The sequence below is a fragment of the Mus pahari genome, chromosome 13 (genome assembly GCF_900095145.1).
Source record: "Mus pahari chromosome 13, PAHARI_EIJ_v1.1, whole genome shotgun sequence".
In the NCBI taxonomy this organism is placed as follows: Eukaryota; Metazoa; Chordata; class Mammalia; order Rodentia; family Muridae; genus Mus; species Mus pahari.
In genome coordinates, this window is record NC_034602.1 from 58269625 (window position 1) to 58287214 (window position 17590).

At 38.6% G+C, this 17590-nt stretch overlaps 1 protein-coding gene across 2 annotated transcripts in view; it reads left to right on the top strand.

Moving 5' to 3' along the window:
- Positions 1-13115, top strand: part of Tmem33 (transmembrane protein 33) — a 20302-nt gene extending 7187 nt beyond the window's left edge. Inside the window, exons 5-9 of one of the 2 annotated variants that reach the window (XM_021210430.2) lie at positions 315-382; positions 1277-1410; positions 9673-9756; positions 11449-11569; positions 12367-13115. In XM_021210430.2, the coding sequence (XP_021066089.1) occupies positions 315-382; positions 1277-1410; positions 9673-9756; positions 11449-11569; positions 12367-12372 (413 nt within the window). In that variant the 3' untranslated portion in view covers positions 12373-13115. Of the gene's footprint in view, positions 1-314; positions 383-1276; positions 1411-9672; positions 9757-11448 lie in introns of both variants that reach the window. The other variant, XM_021210429.1, reaches the window with a different exon arrangement.
- The last annotated feature ends 4475 nt before the right edge of the window (positions 13116-17590 follow it).

A 17590-nucleotide genomic window follows, 5' to 3' on the forward strand; every position in this document is an offset into this window, starting at 1 on the left:
GGGGGGGTTGAGACAGGGTTTCTCTGTGTAGCCCTGGCTGTCCTGGAACTCACTCTGTAGACCGGGCTGGGAGGTATTTGTGGGCTTTATTAAAAACGATTTTGACTTTGCAAACAGATGGAAAGCTTTAGAAAAGAAGTTACTTCCTTCTAGGTGGCAAAAGTTTATTTGATTCCAAGGTGAAGGAAAAGCCATTCCACTAGACTCACAGTCAGGTGGTGCTTCAGCTCTCCTTTGCACACAGTACATAGCCTTGTACATGTGTGTGCACCGTGCATGGTGACATGAAGGCTTTCCTTAATGGCTCTCTCCAGTGAGTATTTTTCCAGTCTTGTTATTTTCTTTGCTTCACGCTGCCACATACACTAAGAAGGTCCTGGATGTAAGTAAACTGTTGTTTCATTGGCTTGTAGATTGTAGATAGTTGGCATGAGTTTGAATTTCAGACAGTTCTCACCAAAAGTCCCTGCATTCTTCACAAACTTTGAAAAAATTTTTGAGATTTGAAGATTGTATGGTTGAAATGTCACAAAATAGCTTTGTTTTGTAGAGAAAGGATTTTTCTTAAAATTGTCTTCCAGTTCCCTGAAGTTTGAAATATATATCTTCACTAAATTTAGTGTTAAGTTTGATGAGTTGTCAGAGATCTTCACTGTCACCAACTTATGCATCAGTAGAACCATGGCAAGTGTCTGTGTAGCAACTTTAAGAGTTGTTTTCCTGAATTTTACTTTATTTTTTGAGGCTGTCTCTTTATACAGAGTCCCTGGCTAGTCTGGAACTCTATGTAGCCAGACTGGCCTGGACTCAGAGTCCCACCTGCCTCTGCCTCCTGAGTGCTGGGGTTAGAGGTGTGAGCCACCATGCCCGGCCCGCGTCTGTGGGTTTATTATACTTCTTTATTTCTCTAGCCACAGGAGCTCTAAGGATTCCAGAATCTGTAGTGTTAGTTATCCGAGGGTCACAGAGATTTTTAACTATTGCTGGATAGTCATATTTTTGTTACAACTGGGGAGAAATAACCACTGTTTTTTGTGGGATGGGTGGAATTTAACTTCTTGGCATTCCCTAAATGGTACAGTGAGACAACGGCATAGCTTCTGTGTCTCACTAGGATGTATGAGATGTAGAGATGGGTTAATGTATAGAAAACGAGTGTGTCGTATGTAAATGTGGTGCTACTTTAGCAAGCATCCACATATTTTGGTACTGGGGTGACTAATTGAGTTGTTAGCGATGCCTTGTAACTTCTAATGCTTGTTTTCTTTTGTTTTAGGCAAAGGGTTCAAATAGTTTACCTCTGTTGAGATCATTCTTGGATAAATTAAGTACTAACCAACAAAATATTCTGAAATTCATCGCTTGTAATGAAATATTCTTGATGCCTGCTACAGTTTTTATGCTCTTTAGGTAAGCATTTAAATATGCTTGTTTTGAAAGATTGATGCTAAGTGAACATAAAGATGCCCGCACAGATTTCATCCTGAGTGAGTCAGCAGGTATCAGCTTGTATCCTTAGGTAGAGCATCCCAGCTGCTTTAGAGGGATCACTGAGTCGCAGGAAGATGAGGGGTTTGTGTTCTCCCTACCCCGAAGTGTTTAACAGCTCTTAGAATTACTATTCTTTGACATTTTTATACATGTGTATTTTGAGTGCTCATTATTTTTCTCATCCCACCACCCCCATCACTCTCCTCTTTTCTCTTGTTGAGACCCTTCCCAACAAGCCCACACTTAGATGTCTATTAAGTGAATGATTAACAACTTAATGCATGTGTATAATACATGTGACTGTCTTGTATTTCCCTTTCATCCTTCTCAAAATCTATTCCTCCCTACAAGTGCTTTTCTTGTAATTTTTTTTTTTTTTTTGTTACCCATTTTGTTTAAACCAGGGCTATCTGTGTGCCCATGGGTGTAAAACTATCCACTGTAGCACAGTGTGCTCACCAAGTTCAGGCTGAAGATAATCACTCCTCTCTCCCCGTCAGCCATGAATAGCCCAGGGACAGGGACTTTGTCTTATACACATTGTGAAACATCATTTAACTCTTGCAAATTAACTTTAAGTTTTGAAAATTAATTCCAAAAATACTACATTTAAAATAATTTTTTTGTCTTAGGTTACTGTTACTGTGATGAAATACCACAGCCAAAGAAAGCAAATTGGGAAAGAAAGGCATTATTTAGCTTATGATTCCCTATCACAGCTCATCATTGGGAAGGCAGGCCAGGAACCTGGAGGCAGGAGCAGATGCAGAGGATGGAGGGGTGCTGCTTACTGGCTTGCTCCTCATGGCTTGCTCAGCCTGTTTTCTTAGAGAACCCAGGACCACCAGCCCAGGGATGGCACCACCCACAAAGGGCTGGGTCCTCCTCCACCAATCACTAATTAAGAAAATGCCCCACAGGCCTGCCTACAGCCAGATCTTCCAGAGACATTTTCTCAACTGAGGTTCTCTCCTCTCAGATGACTATTGTGTGTATCAAGTTGACATAAAATTAGCCTGCACGGTCTTGAAGTCTAATTTAGTTCATTCTTGGCCGTTATTGAGAAGGTATTTTTTTCTTAAACTAAAAGCAAATATTTTTAAAGTATATAGTCTTTCAGTAACAATTGCCTACAATTGTGAACATACTTTGTAATCTGGAAATAATGGGTAAATAAAGCTTTATTTTGAGAGGTAGAATATCACAGCTGTGCTGGTCTCTCTGTTGACAAGTTTGCATTTAATTTTAAGTATATACATATCTACCTGGATGCTTTATAGATAATGGGGTAGCTAGCCTATTGGTTCACTGGGCCATGTTGTCCTCTATGAATTCATGATCGAGCAAAGAAAGACTCCTGCACAATATTTTAAATAAGTTTACTACTGTGTGTTGGACTGGAGCTTTAGCTGTGTTGTGCCACATTTGGCCTCACCGGCTCCAGGTTGAACACACTTCTCTGCTAACATAGTGTTTTACAATGCATTTTAGTCTTGGTTCTATCTTCTCTGTTCCAGAGTAAGCAGTTTAATGTGTTTGCATGTGTAGTCCATTTAGAAAAATACATGTCTGTAGAAAGTATACTTTGCCAGATGTAGCTTTGTTTGTTTATTGTTTTTACTGTGCACTATAGTTACCATAATTATTTGCAGCTTGTTTTCCAGTCAGGGTGTATTTTTGTGATCTGTTTGTGTGATATCTAGAGTTAACATTTGTTTCTTTAGAAGGTTACACATTGTTCCTTTGGGTTAGTATGTTCCATCTTATTACCCTGGTGATGGATAGTGGTTTACATTTTTAGTTTTCCAAATAGTGATGCAGTAAACACCTTTCTTAGCTTGCTTATATGTGTGTACCAACAGTGGTTTCTTCAACATAGATATCAGAATTAATTTTTCTGCCTTTAAGCTTAATGTACTTTGTATTTAATAGAACCACATCAAATGTTCCTTAAAATGTCAGTGTGCTTGTTCAGGCCTGTAATCCCAGCATTGGGAAGGCTGAGGCAGGAGGTTTCAAGGTCAAGGCCAGCTTAGGCTGCACAGTGAGATTCTTGTCTGGGAAAAGAAATCTGTTTACTTGTTTTTCATAATTTTGCTCATTTGTACAAATTATTGTTACCAAGTATAAAACTTTATACGTTTTAAGTTCACTGACCAATGAGCGAGCCAGCCTGCCTGCCTGCCTTCCTTCCTTGCACTGAGGAGTGAGCCCAGGGCCTATACTGCTTAGTGAGCACTATGTCACTGAACTGCAATAACTTCAGTCCATTTTCCTTTTTTTTTTTTTTTTTTTCTTACTTTAAATCAAGGACTCACTAAATTGCCTCCGCTGGCCTTGAACTTGCAACCTGTATCATCCTCTTAAGTAGCTAGCTACAAGCCTGTACCAACAGACTGACTTTCTTTAGTAATCAATCTCTTTATACCTCTCCCAGATTTTTCTATAAATTCATCTCTTACATTTTTCTAAGTTCCTCTTTTTCTCGTGAATTCTAAGGCTGTCATACACTGTTCATGTTGTGGGCTCTGAATAGTATAAAGCTCTAGAAAAGTAGACTTAAAAGTTTTCAGATATGTATTTGAGACAGGCTCTCTATGTAGTCCAGGCTATCCTGGAGCCTACTGTGTAGACTGGGTTGGCCTGAACTCACAGAGATCCTCTTGTCTCTACTTCCCCAAGTACTGGGATTAAAGGTATGTGCCACTATACTTGGCTATAAAATTTTCTTAATAGGTGGTAAAAGTTGATAAGACTTTTATCTTGTCCTCAGCCTTGAATCTTCTCATTTAAAAAGCGATACTACCTAGCATATGTAAAGCCTTGTGTTGAATTTCTGGCACTGTATTAATTGTAGCTACATCTATAAATTATTGAGCTCCAAAGCTTACACACTAACATGAATTCTTAGTTTAGAATTGTAATAAGTTTTAACCTCATTGATACTTAACTCAGTTGAACTCATTATGGCATTTATTTTACACTGTGGACAAAATTGTCAGCATCTTAATTTTCAAGAGTTTACCAAAAATACTTTTTTTTCACGAGCATTTATTCCTTTAATTAACTAGTGTGTGTGTGTGTGTGTGTGTGTGTGGTGTTACACATGTGTATGCTTTATGTGTGTATATAGATGCCAGAGGTTGACATTGAGTGTCTTCCATTATCACACTCCTGAGTCACTGAACTGGGATCTCACCATTTTGCCTTGACTGGCTAATTAGCGAGCCCCAGGGCATGTGAACTTAGATCCTCAAGCCTGTGCAGCCAGCACTTTAGCCTCTGAGTCATCTCTCTGATCCGTTCCACTTTTGGCTCTCAGCTTGTCTGTTTGCCTCTTCCCTCCTAGCTTCTGGTGAATACTTTTTTACTCTCTTCTTTGAAATCAACTTTCTAGCTACTGCATTTGAGTGAGTGTTTAATCTTTCTGTCTCGGGTTTCTGTACTTTATGTTATGTGTATGAATGTTTTCTCTGCATGTATGTGTACCATGTGCACGCCTAGTGTCCACAGAAGCCTGAAGAAGCCCTGGAACTGGATTTATGGATAGGTGTGAGATGCCATATGGCTGCTAGGAACTAAACTTGTGTGTTCTGCAGGAGTAGCAAGGGCCAGCAACTGTTGAGCCTTTCTCCAGCCCCACTTGTCAAGATGATAGTATCTCATCCTTTTAGGACTGATTATCATTGAACCATGTACGTATAGTTAGGAATATGTAGCACATTCTTTGTCCATTCATCTGCTGATAGATCCCGCATTTGAGTCTGTATCTTGGCTGTGGTGAGTAGTGATGCAGTAAGCGTAGAGTGCACAGATCACATTGATATTGAAGCTCTCATTTCCTCGGGATACATGCCCAGAAGTGGGATGGTTGGATCCTGAGGTCCTTACATTATTTGTCCATCCCCTTTCCGTGATGATGGTACTAGTACACATTGCCACCACACACATACATTAGTTTTTCTCTGCATCCTCACCACTGCTGGCTATGGGTTTTTTTCTTTTTTCTTTTTTTTTTCTAATTGCTCTTCTGATGAATGAATTTGTAAACTGCTTTGGGTAACTTGATGTTTTAACAATACTATTTTTTCAATGCATAAACACGGGAGACTTCTGGTTTTGTGTGTATTTAGTGTTGTTCATCAGTATTTTATAATTTTAATTTATTTATGAAGTTGATTTGTCTTTGGGGATCAAGTTCACAGCTTTGACATGGCTCTACCACTGAGGCACCTTTCATGTGCAATAGTATTTATATATAGAATACTTAGTAATTTAAGTGTGTGACTTAAATATTACCCTAACCATAAAATTAAAGTAACCATGCTATCACTTGTCTTTATATGCTAGCTTCATGGCAGACAAACTATCTGATTAGTAGAGGCTGTATTACTTAGAACTCTGTATTTAAAGATAAACTACAGTCTTAGTTTATCTTGTCTATGCATGAACATATCTACAAAGACGAATGCTCATTGTAAGTTTGTTTACTTCTTTCCTTTTCCTTGACTCTTTTTAGTTCCTCTCTTCCCTTTTCCTCTTTCTGCTTTCCTACATTTCCCCCCCCCCCCCAGGGTTGGGGCCTTGAAAAACTAGGCCTTGTTTTGTAGCCCAGGTTGTTCTTGAAGCAATCCTCCCACTTGTACTTCTTGAGTACCAGGATGCTGGGGCTTCATGCACCCTGTTGTGTTTTTTGTTTATGAGGGGTTTAATCCAAGAAAACAAAAAACAAAAAACGTGTGCTTATAGAATGTTTTGCATGGTGTCTTAGTCAGGGTTTCTATTCCTGGACAGAACATCATGACCAAGAAGCAGTTGGGGAGGAAAGGGTTTATTCAGCTTACATTTCCACACTGCTGTTGATCACCAAAGAAAGTCAGGACTGGAACTCAAGCAGGTTAGGAAGCAGGAGCTGATGCAGAGCCATGGAGGGATGTTCCTTACTGGCTTGCTTCCCCTGGCTTGCTCAGCCTGCTCTCTTATAGAACCCAAGACTACCAGCTCAGAGATGGCATCACCCACAAGGGGACCTCCCCCCTTGATCACTAATTGAGAAAATGCCTTACAGCTGGATCTCATGGAGGCATTTCCCCAACTGAAGCTCCTTTCTCTGTGATAACTCCAGCCTGTGTCAAGTTGACACAAAACTAGCCAGTACACATGGTAAGCAGGTGCTACCAAGCTACACTCTTAGCTATAGCATTATTATTTTCCTTCCTTCCTTCCTTCCTTCCTTCCTTCCTTCCTTCCTTCCTTCCTTCCTTCTGTCTGTCCTTACATTCTTTTTTTTTTTTTTTTTTAGATTATTTTATTTTTATGAGTATACTGTAGCTGTCTCCAGACACACCAGAAGAGAGCATCAGATCCCATTACAGATGGTTGTGAGCCACCATGTGGTTGCTGGGATTTGAACTCAGGACCTCGGGAAGAACAGTCGGTGCTCTTGAAGCTGTAAAAGGAATAAGATAATTTGCATGCTGTCCCACACATATTACATGTTAATATAAGTTAAAGTTGGTTAACAACATACAGTGTGTTCTCTGATAGATTGTGGGATATGTGCAAGGATTAGTACATGCTTTTTTACCTCACATTCATCTTAGTGTCAAGCCGTCAGGAGCTGGTAACTAGTGACTAGTATATGAGGAGTGTTGGGTAGTGTTAGTCATTGTGTACATGTGTGTATGTAAGTTCCACAAGGATAGATTGTGGAGAGAGTGTTGGAAAGTTTATAAAGGGCTAAGTTAGATAATGGCAAAATTGGTTTGCAATGAATTTTTTCTATTTTTCTGTTAGAATTTTCAGTTTAGAAAGTTGAAAATTACTTCAGATTATTTGTTGGGCAAAATGTACATAAGATTAAGTAATAAGCTTATAGTCATGTAATTCATTTTTATGAAGTTATTGTACAAATTGTGACTCCCTGCCCTCGTGGATCATTGGCCAGTATCAGTGTCTGTGGGCAAAGGGAGCAGAGATGGTGGAGGGTGTCGGAAGCCCTGTGAGTATGTAGGGAGCAGAAGATACACCAGGACCAGATGCAGGGAGGCAGAGCAACTTGACTTGGGGTGATTCAAGGCTTATAGCATTTTGGAGTAGGAATATCCAGGCATAGGTCACCTAGGCTTAGGTTACCAAAATGCCTCGCTAGCACGGGGAAGCATTTCAGGAGTCTCGGGTGCTAGCTGAACGGGTTCTTATCAGCAGACAGGGAGTTGAACCTGTAATCTAACTAAGGCTACATGACATTTTATGGGGTGGGGGGAAGGGTGTTTGAACTCCCAGACAAGGTCAGAGAAGGGGAAGCCCTGCCAGTGAAGGGATCTCCCACTATGTGCCTGCTGAGCTGTCCAGACAATGACAGGTTTCCACTTTAATTAGTAGAGTTTTCCCACACAAGTTAGAAGAAAAGGTTAAAAATACCGCCTTAAGAACCTATATGATTGTATATACCTTTATATTTTGCTCTTTTTGTTGTTTGGGTTTTTTTCTGAGGGGTCTCACTATATGGCTGTGGCTGTCCTGGAACTCATCGTGTAGACCAGGCTGGCCTAGAACTCCCTGAGATCCACCTGCCTCTGCCTCCCAAGTGCTGGGATTAAAGGTGTGCACCACTACACCTAGCTTTAAAAAAGTTTCTTTTGATTACATTTATTTTTGTCTGTGTAATTGTGTTGCACATGTGTAGAGGCCGTAGGTCATCTTTCAGAAGTCAGTTCTCTCCTCTGTCATGTTGATCCCAGGATTCTGTCTTGGTGGCAGCACCTTACATACTGAACCATCACGGTTTGCTTTTCTAAAATGTTGGCCTCTGAGTTTTTCTTTCTTTTTCCCCTTCTTGGGAAAAGTGTAGGCAAGCTAGCCTCAAACTCACTATATAGCTAAAACTGACTATCTAGCCTCCATCTTTTAAGTCCTGGGATTATAGATGTGCCACTATGTCTGGCTGTCCATTATGTGTTTTTCATGGCTGAGATTTTTAAATTACTAAATACAATATATTTTACTAACCCTACTGCTTTACTGTCCAGCTGAACTTGCAGTTACAGTTCATCCTCGCTAGCTAGAGCCTTGTGCGTGCCTGCTACGGGCTCCATCTAGCACTGAGCCACGTCCGCTGCTCCATTCCTGTTTGTTTTTTAGTTATTTGAATGTCTTAATACAGGTAGTTTTTAAAAGAAAGAAGGCTTGGAGTTTCACAAAAGACACACAAACATGCCTCTTGAGGTATTAGAATTATTTTTTTTAAATCAAGAATACTAATTATTATAGGCTATATCAGTGTATTAATTAGTTGGTATAGTTTTGTGTTTTTATTTGCTCATATAAAATAAACCTTCCTTCGAGTGGAAGTTTTTTTTTAAATTTAGAACTTGTGTCGGACAATGATAATGCACACCTTTAATCCCAGCTCTCAGGAGGCAGAGGCAGGTGGATCTCTGTCAGTTCAGTGCCAGCCTGGTCTACAGAGAAACCAGGGTTTTCTTTGAGGGGGAGAGGGGATATTATAAAATTTAATTTCGGGTGTAGTCTCAGCTCTCTAAATGCTGCAATGGGAGGCCAGACTGTGTGACATATTGAGACCCTGTTTTGAAAATCAAAACATTGAGCCTACAAGGTGATTGGACAGGTAATGGCACTCGCTTGCCAGCCTGACAGTCAAGAGTTTGATCCTTTGATTTGATCCCTGGGACCCATGGAAACAATAGGAGAAATCTAACTTTACAAAAGTTACCCTCTGACCTTCACACACAGATGCCTGAATCATCACACAATCAATAAAGCTACCTCTCTCCCTCCCCGCTCTCACACACACATATACACACAAATGTACACACAAATAATGAATAATTTTTAAAGTACCCATAAAACCCTTGATTTTATCAATTGTCTCTGTTAGCTATAGAAATAATATCTAGTATTTTCTGAGTTTTAGTATATATAATTTTAATATATGGATATATCTATAAAAACTTAACTAATAAATAACATTTTGTTCTTTTCTAGTTGTCTATATTCTGTTTCCTTTGTAAGAGTGATTTGTGCTTAGATAAGTCATTGTACTGACCATTTGATGCAGACACATACTCTCCTTTTAAATTGCCTGTAATTTTTTAATGTATTGAATAATGTAATGAATTAGTCATGTGAGCTCATCACTCTTGTATTTTTTTATTTCAGTGGCCAAGGAAGTTTGCTCCAGCCTTTTATATATTATAGATTTCTTACTCTTCGATATTCCTCTAGAAGAAATCCATACTGTCGGTAAGCTGGTGACTAGCTTAAATTTCTTCCATGTAGTATAGTGTCCAGATGTAGTATTTATAACTCTTGGAAATTTCTTAACTAATAGTTTAGAATTTAGAAGGAAGAAGTGTCTTTGCAATTTAAGTTTAGGCTTTAAAACAAGTTGGGGGTGAGTGAAAAGGTAGTTTTGCAGCAGCAGTTCTTTGACTCACAGGTTTCCATCCTGATCAGTGCACTCTTAAGTCAAAAGTGCGCTGCCTGCACCTACCCCAGCAAATAGCACGGGCTCCGTAGGACGCCATGGTAATGCAGCTGCCGCTGTCTGCTATAACACAGCCCACAGTAGAGATGCGCCATATAATGCTAGCCTTAGAAAAGATGACCCGAAGTATGCTGCTGCTGAGTGTTTGCCACTTTTGCAGCAGTGTAAGTAAAAATACTGGAGGTTAAAACATTAAGGATGGGGTCATTATATTTCTTTTTTATTGTTTAAGGCGCTGCTAGTGCTTTGGGAATATGTGAGACCTAAGCCCCATTCTTAAGGACTTTCTTAGTTGAAACAAATATGATTTGTAAAAATTCACAAGTCAATATACAGTAGTCTCTCCTTAAGCACACTGTAGCTTCCTATACTTTTGTTACATGAGGTCTAAAAAGCTCATAGCCATGCAAGATGGTTCACATCCGTAACCCGGGTGCTCTGGAATCTGGCATTCTCTGTACTCACGATCCCAAGCTCAGGCCCAATGAGTAATTAAAAGGCTACACCAAATTGACTTCTAGTCCATTTTGTATACGATGTGTATGTACATATGCATGTACAGTATGGAATGAAGGGTACTTCGTGGGTAGTATAGGTCAGGCAAGGAAGGCCACTTAGCCTGGGAACAAGCAAAGCCACAGAGCTCTGTCAGAGCTGCAGCAGGAAACAGCAGGGTCACACCAGATCGTGTGCGCTCTTGGGTAGGTTTTAATATGAAAAGCTAGTTTGATCAGTATCCATGCTATAAGCAACATTCATTGAGTGTGTTCCATGTAGTCTCCATTATCCTCACTACAGCACTGAAGTTCCTGGTGTCCAGAAAAGGTGTGAGAGCATTCACTTAAAGAAATTGTAGATGACCCATGTCATGTAATCTTTCAGTCGTTTTTAGAATAAAACGAATTTGTCTGTAAAATGTGAAAACTGACTAACAGAAAAAAGTAAATAATCCATTTTAGATATAACTGTATATTTTTTAATGTTTTTATTAATTCTCTACTCAAAAAAGACACCTGTATGGCTTTTGGCAATGTTGTCTGTGATGAGAAGGGCGTGCTCACGCTGCCCTGGCTGGCGCTCCACCTCCTGTACTAGCAGCTGAGGGCTGGGCCTGCCAGGTGAGCGTGGTTCACCTTTGTATATTCCCCACAGTGTACTTGAGGTTCATCTTTTACTAAATGGTTTGGGCTTTGTTTGTTTTGAGACAAGGTGTCACTGTGTAGCTTTGGCTGTCCTGAAACTTACTATGTACACCAGGCTGGCCTCGAACTCAGAGATCTGCTTACCTCTGCCCCTCAAGTGCTAGGATTCAATGTTTGTGCCACTTCATCCAGCTACTTCTTTAAATTCTTTTTGGTCAAATCAACTTTTTCTTCTGCATTTCTCAGCATTGTTTGTTTCTGTTGCCTTTTTCTCGTGTTTCTGAATAAAACCATTTTGTCTTACAGGAACTTGTTTAATGAACTGAGGATTGTGGTTGAACACATTATTATGAAGCCCTCCTGCCCACTCTTTGTGAGAAGACTATGTCTCCAGAGCATTGCCTTCATTAGCAGACTGGCACCAACAGTTGCGTAGTTTCACATCTAGTTAAGCTGTGTTTAGAAGATTAGCATTATTAGCTGGTAATTCTGATAGGGATCCCAAATTACAGGTCTAACACTGATCTCAGTTCAATTTACATGATTTACATAAATGCATCTCAGTGCAAAAATAATAATTTCCCTGGCATGTTAAATCAAGCCTTTAACACTTTCTGAGAAAATTTTACTGTACGTTACTGTTTGTGGTTATGTAAGTTTGTATTAGTGATAAATGTTACTAAATTGTTTTAGATGCTGCTGTGCCTACATCATGAAATACATTTATTTCTTTTAAAAAGAATTCTGAAATTTGTTCCACCCTAACTATTAACCCACGTTATGTCTGGAGTGAGTTCCTTATGGTACTAGATGAGTTGAGTATGTTTGGAGACAGTAGTTTTCCGTTCTGTAATTTGGGTTGAGATTTTAGCAGAAGCACATCCCTCTGCAGTTTCAGTTCACACTCTACTATGCTGCTTTCTAGGGCAGGTGTGTTTAGCCTGCACTGTTACAGAGAGGTCTGTATGCGTTTTATGACCTGTGAAGCTGTCGCTTCCATAGCACATCTGTGGCTTTGAATGATGTTTGAAAAATTAATTGACTGTAAACCTCTTTTGGATTAGATCTTTGGGGCCATGTAATCATTTACTGTAGAAGACAGTAGTGACGCAGAGACCTACTGACTAACTTTTATAAATGTCAACCAGTAGATTATCAGTGTTTCTATAGTTTGTAGGATTACATAGTTCCAGAATCTTGACTTTAGTTTTCTTGGTTTCTTAGGCTTGAAATTTCCTAGCCATGTGCAGCAGCAGTTCAGATGCCTTTGAAAGGATATGGTTGAAGACAGCATGTGATTACACTTGTATGTTCTGAAATAATGAAGAATATTCTGTAGATACATGTTCACCCAGCAAATATGATTCAGAGGGTTTAATGGAAAGGGTTATGGGTAAGGTAATTCATGGGAAATGGACCTGGGGAGTAGTTGAGGGCAGTAATGGGTGTTTCAGCCTGGTAACACATAGATGAGTTGGGGGGTTGAATGTATAACGCATCTGTGATTGAGGCTGTATAATATGTTCAATTCTTTTCATTCAATTCTATTCCGTTATAAACGTCATTCGGATCCTTACTACTTACTGTTGCATGATGGGAAGTACTTAAAACACTGCACAAGTTTAATATAGAGTAATGTAATGTGGCTTTTTTTTAATACCCAGTTCTATCTGCATGTAATTTGGATTTTTCAAATACATTCATTAGTAACTTAAAACATCAGTTTTCTTTTTGTTTAAGATCCTGAAAGGTGATAGTCTTGGCGTAGATGTCCAGAAAATACTACTTGATAGCTTAGCTTTAACCAGCTACTTTTATATTTTTGTAATATTTGTCCACCAAGTTGGAGAAGCAACCTCATAATATCCAGTTGATTTTTTATGTGTGTGCCTAGCCTCCTTATCACTATGTAATCTGATGGTTTTAAGAATACAACTTTGTAGAGCAATAAAGTGACTATCTTGTTAAGTAAACATACTGATTTCTAATGATGTTTTAAAACATTGTCTTGAATGACATCAAGTTCTGGCAGCTAAAGGCATATTTATTTTGAAATGTCTTTTCTCCTATGTTTTTCCCCCTAATCTTGGAACAGTTTAGATTTATAAAAGCTTCAAAAATAGTGCTGAGAGTGCCTGTGTGCCTCTTACTTGTCTATTTTTATATTAGCATCTTCTTTTAATTGGTAGTACATTTATGCAAAGTAAAATACTAACTTTGGATCAGCTAAAGTACAAGATGCGTTTGTATTTCACCAACTCTTTCATTTGTGTCGTGTGTACACTGTGTTGGTACCTACATTGTCTTTATGTTTCAAGGCCTATAAGTGAGTTTGTTCTTTATGGTATTAGTCCAGAAACTTTCCTTAGAAGAGCTAACTCATGCTGACTTTAACAAGAATTTTTTTCTTAAGAAAAATTCTTAAAATTGTAATTTCAAATGCTTACTGATATAATTAAGACCCTTTAATGGCATTGCAGAATTTCATTATTTCTGATAACTTGTGCATGATTAAAAATGTAGATTTGTTCCTTAAGGGAAGGTGTAGTATATTCTTAAGCCCATGAAAAGGCAAATTTTATAATTTGAACATTACTAGATGTTAGTTTGCATGAAGTTGCAGTTAGAAATATTATACTCTGTGTGAATATGTACAGTCAGCTGATCTCAAATCTGAAATTAGTGTTTCCATGTACACATGTCAAAAATGAGGACGTGACTAGTGCATAAAGTGGATATAGCAGGGGAACTTTAATACTGCATAGCTAAGCAGTTTAAAGGAAGTTGATTTATCAGGCAGAATATCTAGTGCTTTAGAAACTGGAATGGTGCTGGTATGTTTTTAAACCTTGTTGGACAAAGTCTGTTGTTTTCTAACAAGCATTCAATTTCTTCTGTGTTCTTCATCTCCCACCGAGTTGGCTGTATTTTAATATTAATCCATAGAGCAATTTCTTAAATATAATTTGTATTTAAATTTCCTTGAAATAAAATTTCACTAAAGGAGATTTTTTTGAAAGAAAAACAAGAGAGAAAGCTAATTTTAAAGATTGAGTTGATATGCTTGTATACATCCCTGACAGGGGATGTCAAGGCAAGCTAGTAACAAACCTAAAGTTCTGGGAAATGAATGGATGCTGTCAAATAAGAATTGCATAGTTCTCAGTCAGTATAAAGATATAGACAATACTTTGAATTAGGTTTGTAAGTTCAGTGAATATCCTGTCTAGGATCATGGGTGCATATATAAGACAAAGCTGAAACCAGGTCTCTAAAACATTTCAGATGGGAAAATGAGCACCTGTGATTGTGGTTTCAAAAACAAAACAAAAACATTCAGGTAGTGTATTGGAATTTGTATTGATTAACTTACCCAGGAAGAAATTAGCTGTGGACAGTTAGGTTTGTGATCGGTCGGTGTCACTGTTTCCTTGTGTAGTCCCCATTTTCACACGTTGGGTTAGAAGATTATGCTGTGCTACTTAAAGTGCTTAGTAGACTATAACACTAAGTATCTTGGTTCTATGACCCCTTTAATTCAATAGTGGGCAATTATTTGCTAAGTATTTACTATGTGTGCTGCGAGATGGGAATGGGGGTTGAACCCAGGGCCCCTTGTTCTACTACTGAGCTATATTCCCAGCTTATGAGTACCAGTTTATAACAGTAAAACATTCGAAAGAAGCGCATTGTCAATACAAGCCAGTAAAACAGGGCCCAGTCTGGAGTGGCGTGTGTGTTATTGTCTCTTCATTCTCAGCCAGTCATCCAAGTACATAAATTGTTAAGGTGATTTTTTTCCCTTTTTCAAATATTCAAAGAAATAATAACTTTTCTAATATAGAGAGATGGAATTTTAATTTTTTCATGATTATTTTGTAGGTACACTAGATAGAATCAGTTAAACTATAGTTGAGATTTTATTTTTTTCCCCTGTAATTTGAAAGCACTTGAGTGTTTGGATACTACTATATCAGTAATACTACCTAGGTTTGAAGATCGAGTATAGTTTATAAAGACAACAAGTTTTCGTTCCACTACTGGAATTCCCTGGATCAGGGAAGTTGAACACTGGCAGTGTATTGGTGTAGCTCAACAGACACTACTTAGCTTTGGAAGCCTGTGTGTTGGTGTAGCTCAGGTACTGCATAGCTTTGGAAGCCTGGAGAAGTTTCTCAGCAGCTCTTTAATGCACATGGTCTTTTTATAGTTTGACTACAAAGCCATTCTTGGAGCTGGTGTCTATCAAGGCTATCAAAGGAGCTGCTGGGAATTTGAAAGGTTTCCTGTAATTAGTTAATCAGTGTGATTTTTGTGATTTTGCAATGGCACTTAGATGGCCCATTCAGAGTGGATGGAATCACGGGTAAAGGCTTCTCTCTGTGGCCTTCTCTTTGTGATGCACATGCCATGCAACCAGCCCACACTGAGTGTGAGTCAGTAGTGACAGACAGAATGCAGTATTCTTTTTATCTCAAGTGGCTCTTTCTTAGGAAACAGATTATTGATAGCTGTGTTTGCTAGAGCCTTTTTTTTTTTTTTTTTTTTTTTTTTTTTTTTTTTTGGAGACAGGGTTTCTCTGTGTAGCCCTGACTGTCCTGGAACTCACTCTGGAGACCAGGCTGGCCTCAAAATCAGAAATCCGCCTGCCTCTGCCTCCCAAGTGCTGGGATTAAAGGCGTGCGCCACCACACTCAGCTTGCTAGAGTCTTTTAACAACTCTATTGGCTATTGTAGGAGAAAGAAGGGCACAAGAGTCATACCCTTCCCTCCCTCCCTCCCTCCCTTCCCCCTGAGACAGGGTTCTCTTTGTAGATCTTTGAACTCAGGGATCCTCCTGCCTCTGCCTCTGCCTCTGCCTCCCTTTCCTAGTTTTTTAAAGGTACATTAAAAAATAGACTCAGCATTTTATAAACTAACCTTGTTCATAACATTTAATTCCAAACGTTTACTATTTTTTGTAACTTTAAGAACAATTCCTTTTGGCATTAGTTTTTGTCTACACGTATCTGTTAAGTTGAGACCAAAAGAGCAAACTCTTAGGCAACACTTACAATGTGTATATATTAGAACAAATATAGAGGGCTTGCAGAGATTAGCAATACTCATAGGAACTGTTGGATTTATAACTGCATCGCTTCTGGTGCTTGATACAATGGGATCTATTGAGCTAAAAAAATTGTATATACAGTACGTCAGCACTTCTTACTAACTTATCTTGAATCCATTTTTAATATATTGTATAGGTTGGGGAGTTATATATACTCTTCAAGCCATTATTATCCTGGCTATAAATTTATAAAATAAATTGAAAAATTCATCACTCTCCTGTATTCAAGAACAAAGCACATAATGCTAATGTAGGGCTCAGAGGGGAAATATAGTTCTCCTGAATATTTGAGAAAACGTGGAGTCCTCTCAAGAAAATGTAATAAACATAATAATCGTAGCCTGCTGACACTAAGGAAAAAGGCCTCATTCACTCTTTCTTTTATGCAGCAATTTACTGGTCCCTGCTGATCTTCAAATTGGATCACTGTAGTAAATTATCCACGCTGGTACTGGTGGAAGTAAGCCCTAGGATCCATATTTGTTTTGTGTTCTGCTTAAATCAGCAAGAATGATAAATTCGATGGTGTGAAATTGGAAGTATCAAGGGCTTTCTTTGGTGACTGCACAAAGTCATGTCTCCACCTGGAATTTCTTGTGACCTTTTTTCACTGTATGTACTTTGTATGTCTAATATTTATTTCAAAACAAATTAAATTGTTCTTCCTTTATCTATAACATTTTATCGATGTAAAGTCAAATTGTGTAATAAAAGTCTTCCTGGATTTAAGCAGGTTTAGAAATGCTATGTTGTACAAGTACATTTACAGTCAGAACTCAGCTTTCTTTTGTTCCTAATTGTCTGTTGTTAGAAGAAGGTGAGTCTGAATGCTTCTATGGTCCCCATCCCTATACAGATAATAGAGATACTGTGATGTTGAAGAATGCTGTTAAATGGGAAAACTGCATGATATGCTGGGACTTGGTGAGAGATGACACTGGATAGCACAGTTGCTTGCTTCTATATATTTTCGATTCATGAAATGGAAAGTCTGGTGGATGCAGTATTTATACTTCATTGACTCACAATATACAGTATATCCAAAGTTATCAGTCAGCATCAGATAACAATACATTTTCCTAAGTGGTAGATATTTTCTGTGTTGATTGAATAGCCCATACTTATTCTATAAGCCAGTTATAAAAGTCCTTTTCCACTTTAATAGTGTAATCTAAAAGACATTATAAAAATCACTTTTGGAGCTGGAGAGATGGCTCAGCAGTTAAGAGCACTGGTTGCTCTTCTAGAGTTTCTGAGTTTAATTCCCAGCAACCTACATGGTGGCTCATAATGGGATCTGATGGCTTCTTCTGATATGCAGGTGTACATGCAGATAGA